The 25,124-nt window shown below is 34.0% G+C and overlaps 1 protein-coding gene across 3 annotated transcripts in view; it reads right to left on the bottom strand.

The window, feature by feature from the left end:
* Positions 1-1,448: 1,448 nt before the first annotated feature.
* The window catches only part of LOC143253317 (LIM/homeobox protein Lhx5-like), a 101,900-nt gene continuing 78,224 nt past the window's right edge, over positions 1,449-25,124 (bottom strand). Inside the window, exons 5-6 of one of the 3 annotated variants that reach the window (XM_076506992.1) lie at positions 5,890-6,090; positions 1,449-4,336 (exon numbers count right to left, since the gene is read on the bottom strand). In XM_076506992.1, coding sequence (XP_076363107.1) covers positions 4,143-4,336; positions 5,890-6,090 — 395 coding nt within the window. In that variant the 3' untranslated portion in view covers positions 1,449-4,142. The remainder of the gene's footprint in view (positions 4,337-5,889; positions 6,091-25,124) is intronic. The other 2 variants (XM_076506994.1, XM_076506993.1) reach the window with 2 other exon arrangements.

Here is a 25,124-nt window from a genome sequence, read left to right on the forward strand (position 1 = left end):
CCACTTTTTTGCACGTTACACTTACGCCGAACCTTTGAGATTAGGCCTAAAACAAATGTTTTCCACGTTGATCAACTAGAAAAAACTAGCACGTACACATCTGTGCGAATCATATTTCAGAACAATCGATTGCATTATATTATATTGTTTGATTTCTGTTTCGCCTTTTTTTCGAGATCTTCTGATCTCAAAGTTTGCACATAAATGTTTTATAAAAACGGGTGTATGGCGGGAGACGAGTTTATTATTTGTTTACGTTGTTTTTGTTTCTTTGTTTTAACGTTAAGCAGAAAACTACATAATGGACTAGGTATATGTGATGTACCAAATGTGGGGATTGAACCCTGATTTTAGCCTTATAAACTTTCAAGCTTACCATTAGTTCTCCGGGAACACGGTGTTTTTACCTTTTTTTACAGGATTAAAATGTTTCATATCCGTAAATATCCAATTATATAGTGAGAGTAAAACGAATTTGGAAATTTTAGAAGAAAGGCCTTAGAAATAAAGAATAAATTTGAAATAGAAGTTTTTGAAAGTTTAATATTATTAGGTGTGTGTAACTGATTAACGTATCTGCATTTGCATGATCATAACATATATGAAAAAAAATATTTTAATAGTATGTATACATAGACTTAAGGTGCATAGACTTAACACAATACGTAAAGATTCAAGAATTATATGAACACGATTAACATAGATTGAAGGATTAACTGGACATAAACGCACAGGTAAAAGGATTATCTAAACATGATACATAAAGAGTGAAGACTTATTTGAACATAGTGCGTATAAGTACAGAGATTATCTGAGCATACTGCATGCAGATCCAAACACTTCCTAAACAGGATAAAAATATATTCAAATATTATATATAGATACGGATCACGTACCTTTAAGGATTTGAACACAATAGAAACAAGCTTATTTCAACAAAGATAGTGAATGTTTAAGAAGGACCTGAACACAATACAAACAAACTTCTATATACACAGATCGTGTACGTTTAAGAAGAGCTTGAACACAATACAAATAATTTGAAAAAGTACATACAGGAACTTTGTACACAGGAATTTGAATACTATATCTTTCAACATCCAGTGAAGGTATAACAATAATATAGGTTTATCCGTGTTTGAACATAATGCATACCCCTTCAAGATACACTTTAACATTGTACATGCTCCACTGTCAAGTCGGAGAGCTTATAACTAAGAAATCGGGTTCCATTACCCGTGATAAAAAGCAAACAAATAGACGTTGCACTAAGAGAAACAAACTTAAGAGTTATATGTATGCAATAGGTACAGATTCAAGTAATAAGTAAATACCTCCAGTAGACAGGTATAAAAAGACGGGGATTTTTGTCGGATTTTCTAAGCCTACACTGTTGAACCGTTCACGTATTCAGGCCAGCATTTATAAACCATATATAACACACAAGATAACTTTCAACACAATTTTATTATCTTACATATTTTGCACTGACATTATTAACACTTACAATAGATTGTTACAAAGACATTATCAATCTCTCCAATAAACCTAACAGTTGAGATTTCAAATACTAGACCATTGTTGTTTTCTAAAACAATACCTACATTCACACAGTATTTGACATTGTACAACACCAGGGACATGTATATATATATATATATATATATATATATACAAGAGTTAATTGTGAATAATGTAAGCTAAAACATATTATTATTATTATGTATTATTAATTATTATCTCGCAGAACTAGACCCGTAAACAATCATGTTTCCGCCTTAAAAGTAAAGAAAAATATAAAACTATTTTTACTCTACCCACATTTTTTACAGTGTCAGAATAAGCGGCTCAAAACTTTAAGTGAAAGTGAATAAAGTTTGTGTAGAATATTAATGAAATGAGATGAGACATATAGGTTACTGGTGATAATTAAACCTGTATAAAACCATGCAACTGATCACGTGAATATCTGACCATATTGATAAACTAAGATCATTGCCAATGTAAATCTCATTAAAAGCAGTCTTGTATTGCATGCTTTTGTTTTAGACTAAAATATTTACTTTTCAAAGGCTTAGAAATCCAAACGCAAAACTATATAAGTTAGCGATCAATACATATCAAGGAATTTATAACACTGGAGGATTAAATATCCAAGTTACCTGTAATGTGCTTATATGTTTTGGTTTTTAATGCATTAGACCAGCTGATAACAGGTGGATAGATAAACAACCTTCCTGGCGAGAAACTAAACCAGCTTCTCTAAAAATCTTAAGAGGTTTTATTTCAAATCTTAAATCTTTGATCGCAGTGTGCATGCGTGTGACGTAATTCAAATTGTATCAAAATGCTCTACCGGTCTGCCGACAAATCCAGTTCTGTTTAAATCATATCTGTTTGACGGTAATGCGCATGCGTGTAACGTAAACAAGACAGTCGTTCGAATTTTCGAACTCTAGTCTCGTAAACGATAAGCATTGAGCAAGATAACTTTGGGAATGTTACTGCTATTTTTTAATATTATGCGATCTTTCTTTCATTTTCCTTTTCCTACATAATTTGACATATATGTTAAACCAATTCCTAAAATTATTTAAAACTTTTACGGTTATATATTAAATTGCCCGTGTGAAAAATGATAATACTAGCATTAAACTTCCAACGTTTGTTTCTGTTAACATTAACTTAGTTTAGTTTTAGTTTAAGGTACACTGTACTAGTGGGTTCAAGTTTATATTTTCTTGTATAACTCTGGTTTCAATATTAAAAAAAAGAAAAAAAATGGTTTTAGTTAGTTAAGTCATCGGTTGAATCAACCTGTTGGAGCGAATCTTAAACTGCGAAAAATTAATATTTTCGACTGAAGAAGAGAAGATTTGGATAAAACCAATACATACTTTATATACGCCAATGTTTAACAAAAAAAATAATAGCATATTCGTGACTTGACCGTAATGCAAGTTTTTAATAGCTCAACTGCTTTGGTCTAACCTAAATCTGCGGCCACTTATAACAGGTTCATAGCATGTGTAGTGTATATATCCTTTCTATCTAGCCGGTGTAAAAATTATCATAACTTCATTTTAATTTCTAAATATACACAGAGAGAAAATAAGAGTTTTTGGACAGTTTGTCTTCCTATATTAAAATTAAAAATTACTGGAAGAAAGGGGGTCAATAATCGAAAAAGGTAACCATTTTAAATTTCGTCATCGATGTCAGATAGTATACATTTGTCCACTTAAATCTTAAAAAAATTCCCTTATTACATTACACTCTTGGGTAGATTTTATATCATACCGCATATCCAGCAATGTAACATATATACTATTTATGAAAAATAAAAGTGAGGATACACTGACAACGAGGGCATCACGTAAACATGTCTACGTGTCTTTTTTACTGTCACAGAAGTTGTTAGTAGAGAGACAAGTAGAAACTTGACCATAACTTCTGAAGTTAAACAGTGCTGTAAAGTAGGGGGTACCATGTTCCTTGAATTGAGTATTAGTTCTCCTGTGTAAGCCTTGATGCAGCTGTGACGAAGGCCTGAAACAGAAGATTAACATCTTAACGAGAGAGAAACTCGAAAGAAACGTAGGGAGCACGATAAATACAAATATTTACACGAGGTGGACACTTATTACTATGAAAAAACGCTATTTACAAAACAAATAAACATTTTTAATAGCTCACTCGAATGATAACTGTTTTAGGTCTTGACGCTTCCTGCGCGTAACAATGGTCGCATACACACACTATTGTAGGAATCTCGGTTCTGTTTATCAGTTCCAAAGGGGTTTAAGTCCAGTGTGAATTAGTACGTTCTATGGTGGAAAATGAAGTAGCTAGTAAATCAAAAATTGATAAACATTGCACAAGTTTAATAAGTACTGATGATACGTCACAATCACCGAATGAATTTCTGCACATATCTCGGTGATTTCATTGGTTAACCTTTAATAACTGCCATGTGCAATGATATTAATTCATCGAATACATTTATGTGAAGAAGGATGGGAACCAACTGACATTTATGTATATCTTTAAAATCAACAATAACAACGAAAAACAAAAAACGTAGTGTCTTTATTTCTGTTAAGTCATTTAAACGAAGCATAAGTTGCTTGACGGAAATGACGTCACCAAACGGGAGTCTCGCTTAGTGACTGATGAGAGAGACCCGGATGGAAAGTTTCGGCCGTTGACGATCTGAGTGGACAGTAGGCATCTGAAGCAGGTGGAAGAGTCATTACTGAGTCTGGGCTGGAGCGTTGAGACATGAGGTCATTATGGTGCTGAAGATAGGGGGCGTCTGCACCAAGATTAAGTTGGCCTAAAGAAACGAGGAAGAAAGAATACATCAAACAGTTTACGTTTCGACGCACTTAGAAGAACAGAAGTACAGTTAACTGATTGTTTATGTCATGCGGTGTCGACAATTTTGTATTATTTAATTACAAGTTGTTGTTTTTTCTAATTTGATTACAGTATTTTTTTCTTTTTAATCATTTCTATGGTTTTGATTATTTGTATTTCTTAACTACAAAGTCTAATAGCACGTAATCTTAAATCGAATAATATAATTGTGTACTTCTTTTTATGTAACAGCCTGTATTGACATCATATATATAAATATATATATATAGACGGTAATTACGAATATATATCGATTACAAATTTTTGTTGGGTTGAAAATTTAGAAAAAAATGACAAAAGTTTTTGTTTCCTAATTTTTTCAAACTTGTCACACACACCACAATATTGTAGATGTATCTACAAGGAAGCGGGTTTTCTAACACTTTTCTCCAAATGTGTCGTTGTAAATATAACATGTTGCTAGCCTATTGACTTTTATATAACCGCGGCATAAGGGCTCATAGCGTGGATGTGAGTTTTTGTTTTGTTTTTAAAGTACAAACATTTAGTCCGTAATTCGCCCCCTTCCCCGTGGTCAGCGGTATGTATGTGGACTTACACCGCTAAATAGTGGGTTTTGATACCTGTGTTGGGCAGAGGATAGATAGCCCATTGTCTAACTTGTGTTTAGTTACAAGCAAACAAACAAAGCTCATAATTCCGTCATCTCTGGCCGATTTGAGATCTAATTAAAGTTTTGGACTCAGATGGTGAAGCCCTTTCGATTGATCTATTAAACCACGCTCAACGCTTTATGAAGTAATTTATTCTAACCCTGACTAAAAGAATTTCAAATTGAGGGTAGACTAGTAGATATCCCAGCGAGTAATAAAAATCATATCGGATATGCGCGCGCCCCACGCTTGATATTGCTGGCACCCAAAAATATACTATTGAAAAAAAAAGTCCCTAGATTAATTTGCTCTAATCCTTTCTAGAAGAATTTCAAGTGCCGAAGCTATGAAAAATTCCCTCTTCTTTCTAGCTTGGACCTCAGAAATATGGAACAAATTTCTTCTGGCTATAGATATAAGTTTTTTCAAAAAATAACATTTAAACTTATGATTTTTATGTAGTTTTCTTGTTTTTCTAATATAGTTTGAAATACTAAAACAATAAAAATTAAAAAACAAGGGCGTCTGAAATTTGTCAATTATTCATGTGTTCTCGGGATATACTCTTGATGTACTCAAGATGTATACTGTGTACTAGCTTATGTACATGTATTAAAGAAAATATAATTAATATATTCTTACATTTCAGTCTTTTTTTTTACATTTGTATACTTTAATATCACGAGAAAGTTGTCTAAATCTGAAAGATATGTTTGTATGAAGATGTCTTAAATCTAGATTCTTTAGGGCTATGGAGGCATTAAATAAAATGTGAGAAATAAATACGGATGCTGTAAATAGTTAGTAACCTTAAAATAAATCCCACCGCACCGAAGAGATAAAGAAAAGTTCTTACTACAGAATATACCTTGAACCATCAGCCCACCTGGAGGTAATCCATGACCCATAACCCTTGAGGAAGGAGGCGGGCTAGATGTTACAGCATTCCTCATGGGTCCTGGCGGAAAGTCCATGGATTCTGGTGGATGTTGACTTGGAATAAAGGTGTAGAAACCTGGTTGAACTCCGTAAGGAAAATCAACAGGACTTCCAGAATCTGGAGACGGTAGAATTCGTCATTAGGTTTTGTGTTAGGTTTGATTAAAACATTAAGACAACAATCTTAACTGCATTTGTATGAACTTTTAATAAGAAATGGTTAGATTCCAATAGTCACCTTCTATTTACACGGCATAGTCTTAGATATGCGTGTATAAAATTTAATGTTAGGATAGTTTCACGCATTACAAACCAATGAAAAATTAATATGTAACATTCACTCATTACACGTTCTTAAAATTGCGTTTATAACTACAGACAATAAAGCCGAACTAATGTATCACTATAATATATATATTTGTGTTTGTGTGCGTGTATTTAACTTGGGTTTCAAGTGCTTAAAATATAAATCATTAGAAATGAAGCATATTATTAAAAACCTTTGTACGAAGGTAAATTAGTGTCGAACAGTACTAAAGAGACAGAACTAAAAGAAACAGGAGAAGTGAATAAGGTGCGAGTTAGAAAATAAAATATAACGCTGTAAAAATTAATGCAGAAATTGTTTGTTTGTTAGAATTAAGCACCAAGCAACACAATAGACCATCTGTGCTATGTTTACCACGGGTATCAACATCCGGATTCTAGCATTGTAAGTCTGCAGACATGTCACTGTGCCACTGAAAACAGAGATTTTTTTTTTTAATTAAATGGAACAGATCAAAGAAGAGACAGTAGTAGTTGTAAATCGAAAAGAGGCGTAGCTCATATAACAAGAGTAGGACAGTTATATGTCAAGTATAGAACATAATACATAACTTATACAAAAACAGCGAAATAATTATATATCAAGTATATAACATATATGTAAGAAGAATGGGAAAGTTCTAGAATGTTGGTCAAAATGTTTGCACATTTGGTAACAAATAATAACAGTACTTTCACTAGTAACTGTTTGTGTTAATAATTACTAATCGTAGTATTCATAGTTCACTGAAAAATTCTCGAAAAACTGAACATTTTCTAACAAAAGGAGTTTTTCCTGGAAAGTACTGCGCAGGAAAAGTGTTCTATAGTCACATGAAACTTATTACATTAAAATAATTCAATGTATAGACCTCAAAATTTTAATAAAATTTAGTTATATAAACTGTAGTTTTTTATATATATTAGAAATGGCACAATTTGTTAAAAATAATAATAGTTATTTTTAAGAGCACCACTTTCTCAGTATTAGATTTAAAATATGTCAATAAAGATACAATCAAACCTTCACTTACAATTCTAATGAAAGTCGTGTTCTTGTTGTGATGAGAGAACTTTTATTTAAAATTGTGTTATGTACAACAACCATTCTTTATAATCGTCTAAATTTTGAACACTCGTTGTGTGGAATTTTTTATGAATTTTTGTTTGTGGTCCCGTTCAATATACAACACAGGAGTTTTGGTTACATACGTAGATACATACGCTACGTACATTATAGTAAGAAGATAGAATACAAATACACTTAGCGCTGTCAAACTGTACGTATGTAATATGTATAATGAAATAGGCTCTGTGGACATTGTGAACAATTTATTAGAACAGCAATCAATTTTATCAGACACCTGCAGAAAGATGTGTAATTCAACATATTACCTATTACAACAAAAGCTCACCAAAACATATATAACATCAAATTATAATAAATAGCGTCTGTAACCTTATATCAATTCACATTAAACATTCAGTACTTGATTGTCCTCCTCCTATTCTAATAATTTTCGAAAGTCGATGTGACATGCTGTCTATGAGGTTATTGATGTAATCAACCGTGACTTCATCCCAACTTGTGACTAGAAGCTGATGCAACTCAGCTATAGTAGCTTGTTTAGAGTCGTTGTTAGCAATCTTCTATCAATTTTAAATGGGATTACAACCTGAAGACTTTGCAAGCCATGGTAATCTTGTAGTAATGCCCTCCTGGTCGAGATAATTCTGCAGAATACCTGCACTGTGAATAGTGGAATTTTCATTTTGAAACACAAAGTTATTGCTATACCTTGACCTAGCAGTCGAAGTTGCCTTTGACGTTTCCTTGTAAGTTTCTCCACCATAATGAACATCTGCCCAAACATGTACTGCACCACCTCCTGTGGGAAAAACAGTCTTTCCTCATCTGTTCTTCAGGTAAATGAACATGAATTCCACTATCAGCTTTATGAAGACGGGAACAGGACTTACCTGAAAAGATTATATGTTGCCAGTGTCCTAACTGTAAGTTAGCGTGTTGTTTTGCCCAAGTAACGCGGCGATTTCGGTGAATTCTAATTAATATCAGTTTGCATATAGTCCAATAGCCAAATAACGTTTCATCTTTGATAAGTCTTTTATTCACTGTGCCTCTGGGACAAATCTGTTCATGCCATTCCTGTCGTAGGACACGACTTATATTCACCTTAACATATTAACCTGATTAAAACACGGTCATCTCAGACAGTAGTTTTCCGGTATCTACCAATAGACATCCTACAACAACGTTTCATGTAGTCCGATGACATTTCCTGTTGCTGAATAAATTACAATGGAGGGGTCCCACTGTTCTCTGACAATGCCTGTTTGCTTCATACTATTTCTGGTCAGTCGAACAATTTGACACCCTATAACTTCTGGCACGTGACGAGATTTGACTTTAAACTTAGTACGGAAAAATTATATGAACAAAACGTTGACCTGTTTCGAAAATGATTATTCCAAAAACATATCCTTTTATACAAAACAGGTGTGTATGTGTGTGTCCAAAGAACAAATGCTCAAAACAATTTATATAAACCAGAATAACAACTCGTACTTGCTTGTCAGATCTACGCTACCATCTCTGTTACTACTCAGACATTTACCTCAAAAACTACGACATGCATGTAAGCAGTAACATAAATATAGAACAGTATGCAAACATTTTGGCAAGACTGTACATCAAACATAGAACTTGAGATAGATTACACAGAACCAATGGAACAGTTATATTACAAGTAGAGAATGTGATATACAGTTTATAGAAGAATAAAACAGTTTGTATCAAGTGAAATAAGCAACATAGCTTGTAGTGGAGAAACAGAACAAGTAAAATTCTGATATAAAATGTCGTACAACCTTTAGAGGAACTATGGGTCAAATACATCATTTGGAAAGAAAGACAAGCCTTATAGAGAAACTAAACAGCTAAAGACAAAGTTAAAAGAAGACGAGATAATTATAGAATAAAACAACCAACTAGATTCCAGAAAAACTGAAAACAGTTGATATTTCTTTAAAAGTGTCTACTGGTTTCAACCTATATTGGATACCAGACTGAGAAGAGTTTAAAATTTCAATGTAAAAGATTCTTGGATGCAGTTTTATTATTGTACCATGAGAGGCAAATATTAATGGAAAATATCTCTAAGGAACTAGGTTTTCATAAATGATTTTTTTTTAAATTTTCACTTTTCACCATAGTTAACTGCCCGACATCTTGTTCGTTGAATATCTGTTGCATTAATCTCACTTTTTGCATCACTGGCGGGTGAGATCGAACTTGAGACATATGATGTACCAGGCAGTTCCTCTTCCAACTGATCTAACGAGTTATTACACTACCCTATCCTGAAAGAAAGGTACTCTTAATGACATCAGTATTATAAGCATTCGTGATTCACGCATCCGAAGAAAAAAAAGGTAGCTAACATTGTCTTATTTTGTCTAACAATGAAACACGCGAGATATTGTTAATCCGCAGAGTTGGATGGAGCCTAGATACTAGCATGCCCGAAGATTAGATTCGAGACTCCGCAGTTTGCGACCCGTTGCCACAAAAAACTCGCTTCTCACTTTGGGACCTTGAGTGTGCTCTAAGACTATTGGTCAAATCCCAATATTCAATCATACGAGAGTAAGCCAGAGAGTTAGCGATGGGAGCTGTTGATTAGCTGCCTTCCCAGTAGTCTGTCAACCCGAAATCATAAGACAGGTACGAGGAAACAAAAAGCTACACTCTGCGCAAAATTCTGAAAGAAATAACAGTTATATTTCGTAAGATGTTACATGTGCCACACGAAAATCTACACTAAAAATGCCCTTTAAAAAAATAACTAGTGCCAGAATCGGTGAATGTTGTATGTTATCATGAACGGAACAGATATTTCCTTACCTTTTAAACTATTTATAATTACTTTCACGATACACATGCAAGGGAAAACGATGTATGATTCCACAAAATATAGACAATAAACTGAAGTATTTAATGACAAACAATAATTAGAATTCAAACACAAGACTGATTAAAAAACACAGGCACACGCACACACAAATATATTTATATTACGACATGATCTATAAAAGGATAGATCTGATTGGCTTGCCCATAATAATCAGATTTGAATACCAAGAATGACAGTTCCTTGTTATTTTCTGCGTACAGTTTAACACGTGCTCCTATAAAAGAACAGTCTAATAAACGTCTTGACTGTACTGAACACATATATATAATACAAGCATTCAAAATAACACAACGAGCACGGTACATATCTTTGAACATTTGTGAATTGTTTTAGTCGTGAAAATCAAATTGTGCGCTTCGTCTTACGCTGAAAGGAAATTCTACAATGTCATCACATTACCAGAAATGGAAGGGCGTAATGGGGTGTCAAAGTGTTCTAACGGGGGCGAATTCTCGTTAGACTACACGTCAGCTGCACGTGGTCAAAGTTTCGCGAAAGGCGGGTTGAGTTTCTTCTGAAACCGCCCGAGTAATCTCGAGGAGACTCATCCCACGCATCTACCAATCCACCCAGCAGGCCTCGCCAGCGAAGCGCGAAATGCAACGAGGCCTAAACGACTCTTTTGGCTGGAAATAATTTCACTGAGCGCGCCAGCCAATGATAAGCCGTAGTTCGATAAGAAACTTCCCTTCCTGACTCGTGAAGATGGTCCGAGAGTAAAGTTGGCTGATCGATTTTGCATCATTGAACGGTGTTTGAGAATAAGGTACTGTTTGTTTACTTATGGAGTCGAAGAATAAGGTGTTGTTTGCCTATGGAGTCGAAGAAAAAGGTGTTATTTGCTTGCCTGTGAAATCGAAGAAAAAGGTGTTTTTTGTTTGCCTATGGAGTCGAAGAATAAGGTGTTACTTGCTTGCCTATGAAATCGAAGAAAAAGGTATTTTTTGTTTCCCTATGGTGTCGAAGAATAAGGTGTTGTTTGCTTGCCTATGGAGTCGAATTTAGACGTATTCCCATGTATCTTAACTCCAGATTCCTGGAGGGATTGATAATCCAGAGAGGAAAGGAGAGAAATCGATACTAGTTTTTCATACAAACGATATAGAGTTCATACATCTATAGGGTTATTTTGCGTGCATTGCTTGACTGAATAAGTGTCGTATTCTCTTATATATATATATATATATATATATATATATTGTAATGGAACCTTTTCTGTCCCATCCTAAGAGATAAAACTAAAAGAGAAAATATTCTGGTTGTATATCTAGTGCGATGCCGTCATGAATGCATATCAGTAGATAACTAAAGAACAAATACCACGCGTGAAACATTCATTAACTGAAGAAAATATTGTGGTTGCATATCAAGCACAATATCGTCGTGAATTCATATTAGTATCAATTTAAAGGGCAAATCACACATGTAAGACATTTATTAACTGAATAAAATATTCTGATTATATAACTAGTGCGATGTCGTCGCGAATTCACATTAGTATCAAATTAAAGGTTAGATTACAGGTGTGAAACATTAACTGAAGAAAATATTCTGGTTGTATAACTAGTGCGTCATCGTCTATTGTTCACACTAATGTGAAATTAAAGGACAAATAGTACGTATAAAACATTAACTCGAGAAAATAGTTGTATAGCTAGTGCGACGTCGCCGTGTATTCGTACCAAATTAAAGGCCAGGTAACAAGTGTGAAAAGCTAACCAAGACAATGATAAACTATTATATTTTACCAAAACTTTACCAGAATTATTTTAACGCTACTAGGAATATATCCACTAATAATATAAATTATATATTCAAGTTACGGTATCGAAAACCGAAAGCTATCGAAACATTAACAAACGAGGAGGAATGAGACATAAGAAACATTTAGCTTGTTTTGAATTTCACACAAAGCTACAAGAGGGCTATATGCGCTAGCCGTCCCTAATTTACTAGTATAAGTCTAGAGGGAAGGCAACTGGTCACCAGCACCCTCCGTCAAGTTTTGGACTACTCTTTTACCAACGAATAGTGGGATTGACTGTCACATTATAACGCTCCCACGGCTGAAAGGGCGAGCATGTTTGTTGTGAAGGGGATTCGAATCCGCGACTCTCGGATTACAAGTCGAGTGCCTTATCCACCTGGCCATGCCGAACCAAACATTTAATCTAGCGAAATTGTTTGTAACGATTATTGGGTTTATTATGTATTATATATGCTTCTTGAAAATTACATTCAGAGTTTGATTGTTGTTAAGCCCAAAGCTACACAATGGTCTGTCTGTGCTCTGACCTACTGCTTAGTCACCAGGGGAACTACTTTCCAAGGAAATGTTTACAATAATTATCTAATAGAACTAAATTTATATCATGGAGAGCGTTGTCGTTGGTTTGAAGTTAAGTATAAAGCAAACACATTAGGCTACCTGCTCATCCCGGATATCGAAACCCAGAGTCTAGTGTAAGTCCGCAGACCTACCCGTGTGCCACTTCGGGGGGGGAGGGGCATCAAAGAGAGAGAAAGAAATTCTGCAATAAAAATCAAATCTTCGATTCTAAAAAAAAAAAACATTTTCCCCCTTATTCGTTTCGACACCTGAAAAGTTGCTTGTTTTTGTTAAATGTCTATATTATGTCAATACGAATTTAAGATTGAACTTTACTTCAAATAACTGGAAACAATAGCAAGCTGCAATACTTTACAACAATAAAAAACAAGAACAGCTCAAACAGAACTTGACAGCAGTTTAAAGTTTTATACGTAAAGCCAGTAGATACACATGTGGTAAGGAGAAACGTTGTTTTCATTTCATTATCTCAAGGAACGTCTAAAATGAACCTAATAAAAGTACAGTAAACGAGATCTGTTGTTATAATTAACGTTTCTGGAGTCAAGCTACATGTCCTTACCATTTGGGCTCGGATTACCACAGACGGTTTCTAACGGAGACACTTTTGACCATTCAAACTACCAGGTTACTATATCTTTCCGCTGGTTGTTTCTAGTGAAGGGACTTTTTAACCACTTAAACCATCTGGTTACCCTAGCTTTTCACTAGCTATTTCTAATGAAGGGGCTTTTTAACCACTCAAGCTACCAGGTTGCCACATCTTTCCAGTAATTGTTTCTTGTGAAGGAACTGTTACACCGCTCAAATTAAATGGCTACTACATCTATCCAGTGGCTGTTTCTAAAGGGGGTGTTTGTAACCACTCAAACTACCAAGTTACTGCATTCTTTCTCGGAAGTTTCTGAAGAATGGACTTTTTAGCAACGTTTGCCTCAAATGTGACAGACACATTACACATTTTGAAAGTTTGGTAGGAGTAAGACATATCTAGTTAATATACAATCAGTATTTGTTTTCTTACTTAATAACCAGCATTACAACTTCTAAATATGCAATTTCCAAAACTGCCATGATAAATTGTTTTAAGTTGCTTCCTCTGGCGACAGAATTAATTAAAGTTTGTTTGTCCGCCAAAACTAAATTCTGCACAATACAACTGTTGTTAAATCAAGATATTTTCTGGTATAAAGTTCTTAGTAGAGGTACATATCTCATCACAGTAGTTGATACGATCCGTAGTTAGATATAAAAGTTTAACAACGGTTCGTTACAAAGCTTCACAATCTACTCTGCAATTTAGTATCTGTATTACTAACATTGTCTTATTTAAGTACTTTACACTTTACAATGGTTTTACAACTAAATGACAGCTGGCAAGATAAGTAAAATAACAAAAATTAATATCTGTCTCTATTTTGTTATTGTTAATTTGTTATGTTACTTTCAAACTAATGTTTTTGATAAGATAAATGAAGACAACATGTCGTACTCAATACTTATCTTCCTTTATTGAATCATTAATTTTTAGCAAAAATACTTTATTAAAAATTATGATTTGTTTCTGTACATAATATTTACTGAAAATTTGCCAAATTTCGTGAAGACACATAAATCGTATCGTATCGGACAACGTGTCGATACAATAGTATCACGACTTTACGAGACGATAGTCGTATTGTAACACTGTATCGCCACATCTTAGTTACTACTGTGGTTTGTTATTGAAACAAAATCTTTAAATTATAGTTTCAGGCCGAATTCCAACGTTTCTTACTGTTCCGTATTGGCCTCATATTATCTCATACTATGAATCATACCTCATCCAAGTGATTGATATTGTGACATGTACTGGCGTCCTATTATCGTTTACATGTCATAGAACTTTTTGAATAAAACAAGGTTCAATAGAAAATGAACTCACTTCGATATATTATTTTAAATTCTTAAGTAACGTTTCTTAAACAGGGATCCGGAGGTACTATAGAGGGTCAGTGAGTTATGCCCTAAATTTCATACGAATATTTATAAAACATGATTTGTATAGTGAAAATTAGTTTTCATGAAATTAAATTTATATTAATTAAGACATTGAAATATAGCTTTTGGTGATTACAGAATTTTCTTTAAAAAATCGAGGAATTAAGGGGTACGCAAAAAATTTAAATTATTAAGAATCTTTAGGTTACTAAAGTTTTAGAACCACTACACGATAGAACTGCAACTTTTTTACGTTTATAAAAGATGGTTTTGACGAAACAAAAGGTTAGGATATGTATTTCCAAAGCAGAGCTAGTAACAATTTTAAAATAACATTTAATTAATTAATTCAATATTTAGTGCTTTCTTTAATAAATCATTCTAATACACTATAATATACGAAGAACATTTTGAATAATACGTTACTAAAAGGTGACAAATTTAAAATCAGATACTTTTTAGAGAGTTTTTAAACTGTTTACGTACAGATTTCTTGAGATTATGATTTTTTACGGTTATATGGATCGTTTTAGTCACATTAAAACTCAATATTACAATCATTCCTACTATGCAGCGCAGATAGCCCTCGTGCAGCTTTGCGTGAAATTCAAAACAAAACAATTCTGCCATGTACAAGAAAATGTACATTAACGATTTAGCAAATTATCTAAAAAAAATCTTATATTTTCGTTCTCATTAATAATTTTAAAAAATCCCTAATTTCAAGTTGACGAGGAATCATTTTTAATATAAACATTATGCTGTCTTATGTATAAAATTAACGATTTTTTACCCATCTTTTTATAATAAGTAATATGAAAGGATAAAAGTTGCTCAGTATGACGAAATATGTTAATCACATCACAGTTTCCTTTATAAAAAAATGTAAGGAGAAAAAAAAGTACTGGAGATGAAGAGAAGTGCACACTTCACCAACTACTAAACTACTCAACACTTTTAAGTCTTAGACAGGGTCATTAATATGGTACAAAAATAAAAAGTCACAAAGAATGACCAAAGACACGTTACGAGGATGTGACGTTCATTTAGATAAAATATATTTTATACAGATACATATATTAGGGCTAACTCCACTCAAACGAAGGCATTTAGATTTTATTAGCTAAACACGAATGTTTGAAAGATGCAATTTTTTCATGTTTATACATCTTTGTTTCCAGTTGATTTGACAAAAAACGTTAACACTGAAATTTTCAAAGTTCAGAGCTACTAACAGTTTTAAATTAACACGACGGTTATCAAAATCGTTAGACATATTGTGAACACAGATTATGTGATGTTTGTATGGTTAGAAAATTAGATAGGATATTGTTTATCTAAAAAAAATCTTATATTTTCATTCTCATTAATAATTTTAAAAAATCCCTAATTTCAAGTTGACGAGGAATCGTTTTTGGGAAAAGGTTAGAGCATACTAACGTTATAAGTTTCTATTTTCTGTGGGAAAAAAATCGATTTTGTAACATCCCACATCACAGATGTTTTGCTTGAACTTTGTAATAGAGAGGGTAGGAAAGCTGCCTGTCTTTTCGTGATAAAACCTTTCCCTCACTCGTTAGGTCAGCCCTCTATTTCCTCTCGCACACTGAAGGTTGCAACCCATCTAACCCATTTCTGCTTCTGCTGCTTGCGCACCCATCTTTCCCTCCTTCCTTCCCCTGCCTCTCGTCCCATCCCATGAGTGAGGACTCGATCACCTTATGATGATAGCGTGACTACAGCTTTTCCCGCTGTGTTGGCGTGCAGGCATTTGGCCGACTGGAGGGCAGGCTATTCATCTTCGTCTGCAGTCGACCGCCCCAACACACACTGTGCAGGACCCCACGCCAGTTAGTTTCATATACCCGGGGGTTCCTGGTTTCTACTAGCTTTTTTGGTAACATGGCATTGAGAATATATACCTAACAGAACTGAATTCCGCGTCAGTAGTTATCTGAAATAGGACATAAGCAATAAAATTATCAAAATACATATTAAGGCACAAGTATAAAAAGAAAAATCCCTATAAAATTATACTCAGACGCAAGTGATTCATATTTCTCTGAAACACTTGCATTAAAACTTTAAAATTTAGATTAACATGAATGACAAAGTTTCTGCATTATGAATGTGGATTTTTAAATTTGTTTAGTATTCGATTTAAACATTGTTTTGTTCAGAACAATACAAATATAACTGAAAACATGACAATATCTTGACAGTGTGCTCTCAACTCCGTGTAACCAACAATCAAGTAAAAACTAAAACAAAATAAACTAGTAAACAAGCGATTCATTAACTCTTGGAAATATTATTTCGATTACTTCCAGTATCATGATTAGTACAACTTTTAAGTGTCTCAATACAAACCAACAATTGAACAAGAACTTCGAAAATATTTTATGTAGGAGTTGTTGTTATATTATCCGGTTAAAAATCATAAATACTTCAAAACTATTGCTCGTTAGATACAATTTTTTTCCACTAAGCTACACATGGTCTGTCTGCGCTAGTCGCCCGTAAAGAAAAGGCAGCCATTCACCAGCACCTACAATCAGCTCTTGGGCGACTTTTCTCAGGTGTGAGATTTGATTCACACTCTTATCACTCAACTACGGCTGTGATGCGAGTTTTGTGGCACAGACTCCGAATCATGGATTTTTGGATTTACAGCCCCAGTACGCTAACCACTAGGCTTTGGTAGGCCTTTTAAATCTGTAATTTGTACATGTTGTACTTTAGCATACTGAGTATTCATAAATCTGTTTATTTACCACAGCATATTATATGCAAAAAATTCAATTGTGACACAAAGACATACGAAGTATACATCAAGTTATTTATTTATTGTGGTAAGTAAATAAATGAAGCGTATATTATGTGCAAAAATATTACCGTTTGTTTGTTTTGAATTTCGTGCAAAGCTACACGAGGGCTACCTGCGCTAGCCGTCCCTAATTTAGCAGTGTAAGACTAGAGGGAAAGCAGCTAGTCTTCACCACCCCCTGCCAAAACTTGGGTTACACTTTTATCAACGACTAGTGGGATTGATCGTTACATCATAACACTCCGATGGCTGAAAGGGTAAGCATGTTTGGTGCGACCGGGATTCGAACCTGCGACCCTCAGATTACCATTTGGTCATGCCGGGTTATTTATTTACTTCTTTTCCTTCTGTGATTTAATGCTTTATTTGCTATTATTTTAATTTATTAATACCGGTTTAAATTATATAAACAAACAATTTTTCCGTTCAAAAACTGTCGAAAAATAAAGGATTATTCCATTCGAGTGCTGATTTATATAACATCTTACATATTTATATGTAAAGTGGCTTAGTAGTAAGGTGGACGGTTTATAACGCCTAAATTCTGGTTTAGAAATGAAAATATTGAAGAAAATGTTCTTTATTCGGAAAAAAGTCGCGAGGATGTGTATATGAAACCTTTAGTGGGGACTGTTTTATACTGTCAGACCTTCGAAAACTGAAAAACTCCACACCAAAGGTCGCACTTGTAGAGAATGAAATATCATGGTAAGGCAACAGTTTTTAGAATTTTTTTACAGCATCTGACAATTTTTCAGTTGTTAAAGGGTCTTATGATTATTCCATTAACTAAACATTTTCTTTCCATACAAAATAGACGTGTGGAAACAACAAAACTCTCTGGCTGTTTTAGGCATCATTGTACATTTTTTTTCCTGGTTAACTAAAGTGAAGTGGTCGAGACACCCACAAAAACGTTGGTATGTCAAAGATTAACAAGCTTCGTTGATTTTGAAACTGGATGTACATTGTAATCTGGCTAGAAGATGTAACCCCGTGGCAGAAGGTCAGAGAACAGCCCAATACTGGTATTTGATTAGCAGCTGTTTCTTTTTGAGCAGACACCCCAATTTTGTTGTTTTTTAAAGTTGGGAGGGAAGAATCAAGGTTGCTATAACTGTAAAAAAAATTCGCAAACTGTCTGTCTGTCTCCGGTAGTTAGAAGGAATGCTGTTTGGAATTAGCACGTGCCGCACAGACACCTCTATACGTTATAGTTGTGTAGAAAACCCGTTATTTAGTGTTCTAAATGATTTCATGGTGTTTCACAAGTTGTATTTTAAACACTTAATAGCGTCGAATTAAAAGAGCAAAATCATAATAATTAACGTTGCGTGCTGTTCTAACCACTTCCCACTTCCAGTTTTCAACAACCCCTCTCCACTGAGAATACTGTTTAGAGAAGCCCCGAGTCGTCAAATAACCTGAACTTACGCAGTGCTTTATATATATACATAAATAGAAAGGGTATGGCCGAAAGTTTAAAAAAATAAAGAAAGGAAAACGAAATTAAGCTATTTTAGTCATTAAAAATGGCGTCTTCCTAGTATAGCGCTACAGGAAACTCAAAAATCCCTCGGATATGGTTGTTATTGTGGGTGGCTAAGTTATGCTATAAGAATATTATAATACTATTTGTAACATCAGTTAAAAGGGTGGAGATGGAGAGTTTTACTTTGTAGAGTAATTATCGGGTTGGTTTAATCCTACATTAAACTTCATTTCTAAATATTAAGGGTTACTGCCTTCACATAACTGGCTACAGACAGGAAAAGGTGATTGGAGTTGAGAATGTTTTGGGTTCAAGCTCTCAATTCCTGACCCTTAAACGATTCTCCTTAGTTGCTAGAAAGTTTTTCATCAGCGTATGGATTTTGCCTGATGGACTGAAGTTCTCCAACACATTTGGTTGCTACGATCACAGACATTACAACATGAGAACGACAGCACGTAGGGGTTACAGAGTTTTGAGTTTTAATTTTAGTAAACTGTGGTTTATATTGAGTTCATTATTATTTTATGGTACTGGTTTTCATCGCATATGAATAATTAATTTATTGCATATTATTACGTGTATATATATAAGAGGAAGCTGACGAAGTCGTCTGGATATAGTATATATATACGAGCTAAAGGATATATTCGGTCTAAAGGTAGCTGCATATGTCACTTGGATATAGTTCTCACTGTGGAATTTTTCCATGATATACATACATATATGTGTGTGTGTGTGTGTGTGTGTGTGTGTGTGTGTGTGTGTGTGTGTGTGTGTGTGTATATATATATATAAACAGACTAAAAGAAGCTGAATAAGTTGCGTGGATATAGTTCTTGTTGTGAAAGTTTGGTCAAAATATATATGTACACATATATGTACGAGGTAAAGGGAGCTGAATAAGTTGCCTTGACATAATTCTTATTGTAGCAGTTTGGCCATGATATATATATATATATACGGCCTAAAGGATGCTGAATATGTCGCCTCGATATAGTTCTTGTTGTGGCAGTTTGCTATTATATATATACATACATGCTAAAGGAAGCTGAATAAGTTGCTTGTATATGATTCAATTTTGGATTTCAATAAAATAAAATGAAACCTAGCACTTACTCATGGAAACAATAATAAACAATAACAAAAAATTTTAAAGGCTGTCTATCGTTTGATTTAAGTTTCGTTAGAATCACATTTTTGAAGGAAATAAAAACACCTTGTAAAAAGAGTTCGTAGTTCTTTAACAAGTGAAGCCCAACTGTTGTCAGTGCGTAACTTGGGTTCCAAAAATCGAGAAAGGAAGTAGTTTCTGTGGCTGAGGATTATTATATTTAAAATAAGATCAAAACGTCTTCACTGCTATATCGACTAGTGATAATACGAGTAAAATATTGGGTAATAAAAGCATTAGCAATTGAGAAATAGTAGGTGAGAATGTCCTCCGCGTCCCCCTCTTGTAAATTACGCTTATATTATTATGCTTTATGACTAACCTTTTAGGTACTCAGCCCCAGTAGGCTGACAGCGTGTCCGTCGTTTTGTACATTTTTCGCACTGCAGACTAAGTTTCCATGATAACAATAGCTTACATACTTCATTACTACTGATAATCGTGTTTTGTGCTCGACCGGCTGCAGTTTCTACAATTTCAAATATGCTTATAGAACGTTTAGGTATAACCTATTTACGACATTCGTGTTGAACTCCCTGGAAATCCGATCATGTCCGTAATACACATTCTTGTTTCACCCTTTCTTCGAGCGCCCGTTTACACAGTGAAACAGTTGTATGTCTGCGGACTTACAATACTAGAAACAGGATTTCGATACGTGTGGTGGGCAGAGCTCAGCCTGTTCATTGTGTAGCTTTGTGCTTAATTTCAAACAAACAAACTTTATTCGAAGTGCGCACGTCGCTTTGTGAGAATTATTAATATTTGTTGAAGAAAGAAAAGAGCAGAAAAGGGCAGATTTAAACGTTCTTCGACTGTTCATCGATAAGGTTAAGAACATATGACGATCGAACCAGGTTTGATTCCTACACTAAGCACAGTGTAGATAGCCCTTTAAGTAGCTTTACTCTAAAAGAGACGACAAAATCTCTTGTAATGGCAATGTAACGAATGAATAAACTTTCTATGGCAAAGACACGTTTTTCTTGTAACGCATTCATCATTGGAACTATTGGTAATATTTGATTTGTGTTGTCATTTTCTATATGTAATGAAAGCTTTTATATGTGTACATATATATATATAATTATGAAAACCATATACATGTATATATACACTTGTATTTCAGCGTCACGAACTACTTTCCTAAACTCTGTGCTTTATAGTCTGGTGAGATTAATTATTTTGTGGAGTTTAATCTCGAAATCATTACACTAGGCGATTCATTCTGATTGTGCGTGTTTCAAACTTCATTTCTGGATTGTTTAATGGCTTCCTACAAAGCATAGCATAAACATACATTGTTTCGTGTTATTTTGATATCAATAGTGTCAGTTAACACTAATAATATATTGATATACCTACATATTTAGTAAACTATTTTATTATAGTGGGAAATATAAAGTTATAATAAATATTATTATTATACTACATATTCAAAATTATAATAAATATTATTATTATACTACATATTCAAAATTATAATAAATAACTTTATAATTATGTTTATAGCTGCAGTAAACACTATTATTTTATTGTGAAGTTTACAGTTATAGTAAACAGTGTTACTTTATTGTAATATCTAACGTTATAGTAAACACTGTTCCTTTGGTGTAATATCTACAGTTTTAGTAAACACTGTTACTTTGATATAATATCTCCAGTTATAATAAACAGTGTTAATTTATTGCCATATATACAGTTATAGTAAACATTATTACTTTATTGTAATATATACAGTTATAACAAACACTGTTACGCTATTGTAGTTATTACAGTTATAATAAACAGTTACTTTGTGTAATATCTACTGTTACAGTAAGCACTGTGATATCTATAGTTACAGTAAACTCTGTTACTTTATTGTCACATATACAATTACAGTAAACCAAATGTGACCGTTTTATTTTACCACTTCCTAATTACATGATGTATTATCCGCGGTGAGCTATCAAATGATTTCTGAAATTACCAGTTATTGCTCTTATTATGTTTCTGTGTTACAGTGTTATGTTTTGTAAATCTATCTGATTCAAGTGATTTATAAGGAGAAAGATTTAAAGTACAACTGTCAGTACGGATAATTTATGTGTTTTAAAACAGTTTTTTTCAGAAGATTAAGGGGAGATTTATCATGCTTTTGTCATACGACAGCCATCAAGGTGTGCGTGTGAAAAACACCTCAGCATATAAAGAGTTCCCCCGTATACCGAACTTAATGGAACAAACAAAATTTTATTAAATAAATATTTTTCGATAACTATAATAGAACATTTTGGTGCTGACATGTTTGATGAAGCACTGATATCGCTGTACGTATTGTCAGCAAAGGTGAAGAATCTAACAAAAAATAAAAATGAACAAATAAAAAATGTTAAAGTGATTAAAGTTTAGCCTACATTTATTTGTACACCTTCACTGCGAACAGTTATCGGCCGTACATCAACGATGCATCGCGAAGCTCTGGCGGCTCGGTGTGTCTAGGTTAGGCTTAAGCCATGCAAAATCGGTCAATGTAAAATTTTTTAAAAGTTGTCAAACACTCAACTGTATTCACACACAAATACACCGAATTATACGCGAAAATACTGATAACACATCTATAATATTACTTTTAAGTTTCTCATGCTTACGTTAAATACACTGTAGAGACTTTCGTAAACAGTTAAGCCTAATGTATCTGTAAAATGCTCCCGGTTTTGAGAACGGATTGTAGTTATAAATTACATTTTTACTCCCATGTCTAAGAAGAAAAAGAAACACGAAATATTAAGCATGAAAGCTAAATGGAACTTATCTTACGTTCATGAAACCGCTTTAGAAACTTGTAACATGCTTATGTCCTTGAGAAAAAAAAAAAACAGACAGAAGATTCTAGATGTTAGTGTTTGTAAATGTGTTTCTGAAATAGTCGCGTGCAATCCTCCTACGACGCTGGAAATTTTCAATTATAGAATTGTAACATCCATCCATACATATTCACGTATATGTGTGTATATCTAAGACCCACTTTCCCGCGTCGAATATGAACGTTCTATGGCGGCAGGTCGATTTCGTATCCGGCGGCAAGCATCAGCGGGAGAGACGCCCTGGCTCCCTGTTTTGCCACGACAAGTATCGGAAATCGATAGGAAGTTTATGAGCGGGTTAATCCGGCAGCTTACTGGTTGTACTTTATACCTAACTGTTCAGAAAATCTCGGGAAAAGAACAGTTGATGACGTGAAAACTCTGCACGTGTTGGTACCGGTACCAGTCCAAAACGTAAAAGCAAACTCCAAACATTAACAACACCAGAAAAAAAAATCACGGTGTTTTATACAGTTTGACCTAAAACACTGGACTGTATGAAGCATTTTTAGTAAGTTTCCCAGGCGAGCTTGTTTTTTAAATGACACTGTTACTTTGGGAAACAGACAAATAGAGACAGAAAATAAAACAAAATTAATGAAGAAAATATAAAAGAAATATATTAATATGACTCAGATTCCATTCGTTACAGTCGATAGCTTTCAATAAGTTTTGTTTGAATTCTAAAACTTAAGAAACGGTCAATAAGAGGCCATAAGAATGCAAAGACATTTATGTCTTCTTTTATAGGAAACATTGTGGCACTTTGTTAATAGTATTTCTACATCATCTATAAAACAATAGTTTTAAACAACAATAAATGCTATAGAAAATCTTAAACTGTATAGAAATGTTTATAAGTTGAGTATTTCGAATGTGAATCTCAGCACAGGTAACTAATAACTGGAGCTTGCTGGTGAGATCGGACGTAAACACAGCTACAGCAGCGCCACTGGGGTGTGTGTTTGTTTTTTTAATATAGCAAAGCCATATCGGGCTGTCTGCTGCGCTCAGCGAGGGGAATCGAACACTTAATTTTAATGAGGGAATACGCCACGGTAGTTTGTATTTGGAAATATTGAAACTTTCTGTTACAAAAGCTTTCCGCATATGAAGATGCCGGATGACAATTTTTTTCTTTTCTTCTGTATACCTTGTATATTCTGGCTTATAACATCTGTTCCTGCATCTTTAACGAATACCTGTGAAAGAACTACAATTATATTTGTTGATTTCGCAGAGTTAATGGTGTAATTACATGACGTGAACTTCGATACATACACATGTGGTCTAACTGAACATTTCCTCACACTTCAAAATGTAGAAACTTTCAACATAAACGATATTCTAAATGATAGCTAAAGCTTAGGGGTAGAGGTTTACAACTCTGTACTACCGACTAGCTAGTCAGAAGTATCCTCCGCCTACTACAACACCCCTAATCAAATAGGGACGTTCATGAACACCTGTATATAATGCACCCATAGCTGAGAATGCGGAGAAGGTTTCAGCAGCAAAGTGGCTCGAACCATGGGCTCTTTGATCCACGTTCCCGGATGGTAACAGCAATGCTTTGTCCTGCCTGAGCGAGCTGTATGTGATATAGGATTAAAAAACACCTCGTTCAACTTTTTCAAGAATAAAACTGTTATAAATCAGTGATTTTTTTTATCCCGACAGTTTCCAGTTGCCTATTGGATGGCTGATAAACCACAAAAGAGCCTGCTGGTCCATCTGAGAATGTGATTGGATTCGAAGCGGGAATAAAAAAGTGAAAGTTGAAACATTTTCCAGATTTAAAGCAAAGGCTAAATGAAGCAAACAACATTTTAGGTTGTTTTTTATCGCCGAAATTCGTGTCGGGATACAAATATACAAACTGCAAAAAATTCTGAAATTGGAAAAGAGGAATGATCGAAAACATTGATTTAAATGAGTTAATATATATTGAAATATTAAAAATGTGAAGTTTAAGGACGAATGCACTAACATGTTTTAACACCATGCTTGTATTTAGAACCTAAATTCGCCAATTCTGTGTAAATTATCAATAATAGCCCTTAAGTGAAAATTATGAAGAGTCTCCTGACGAGACCTTTCGTTAACACTAGAAATTTTCAGTCCGGATAAGATAAGACAGTTACAGTAATATTAAACACGCTGATACCATACAATGTAT

This window comes from Tachypleus tridentatus, chromosome 6 (genome assembly GCF_004210375.1).
Source record: "Tachypleus tridentatus isolate NWPU-2018 chromosome 6, ASM421037v1, whole genome shotgun sequence".
Taxonomy (NCBI): Eukaryota; Metazoa; Arthropoda; class Merostomata; order Xiphosura; family Limulidae; genus Tachypleus; species Tachypleus tridentatus.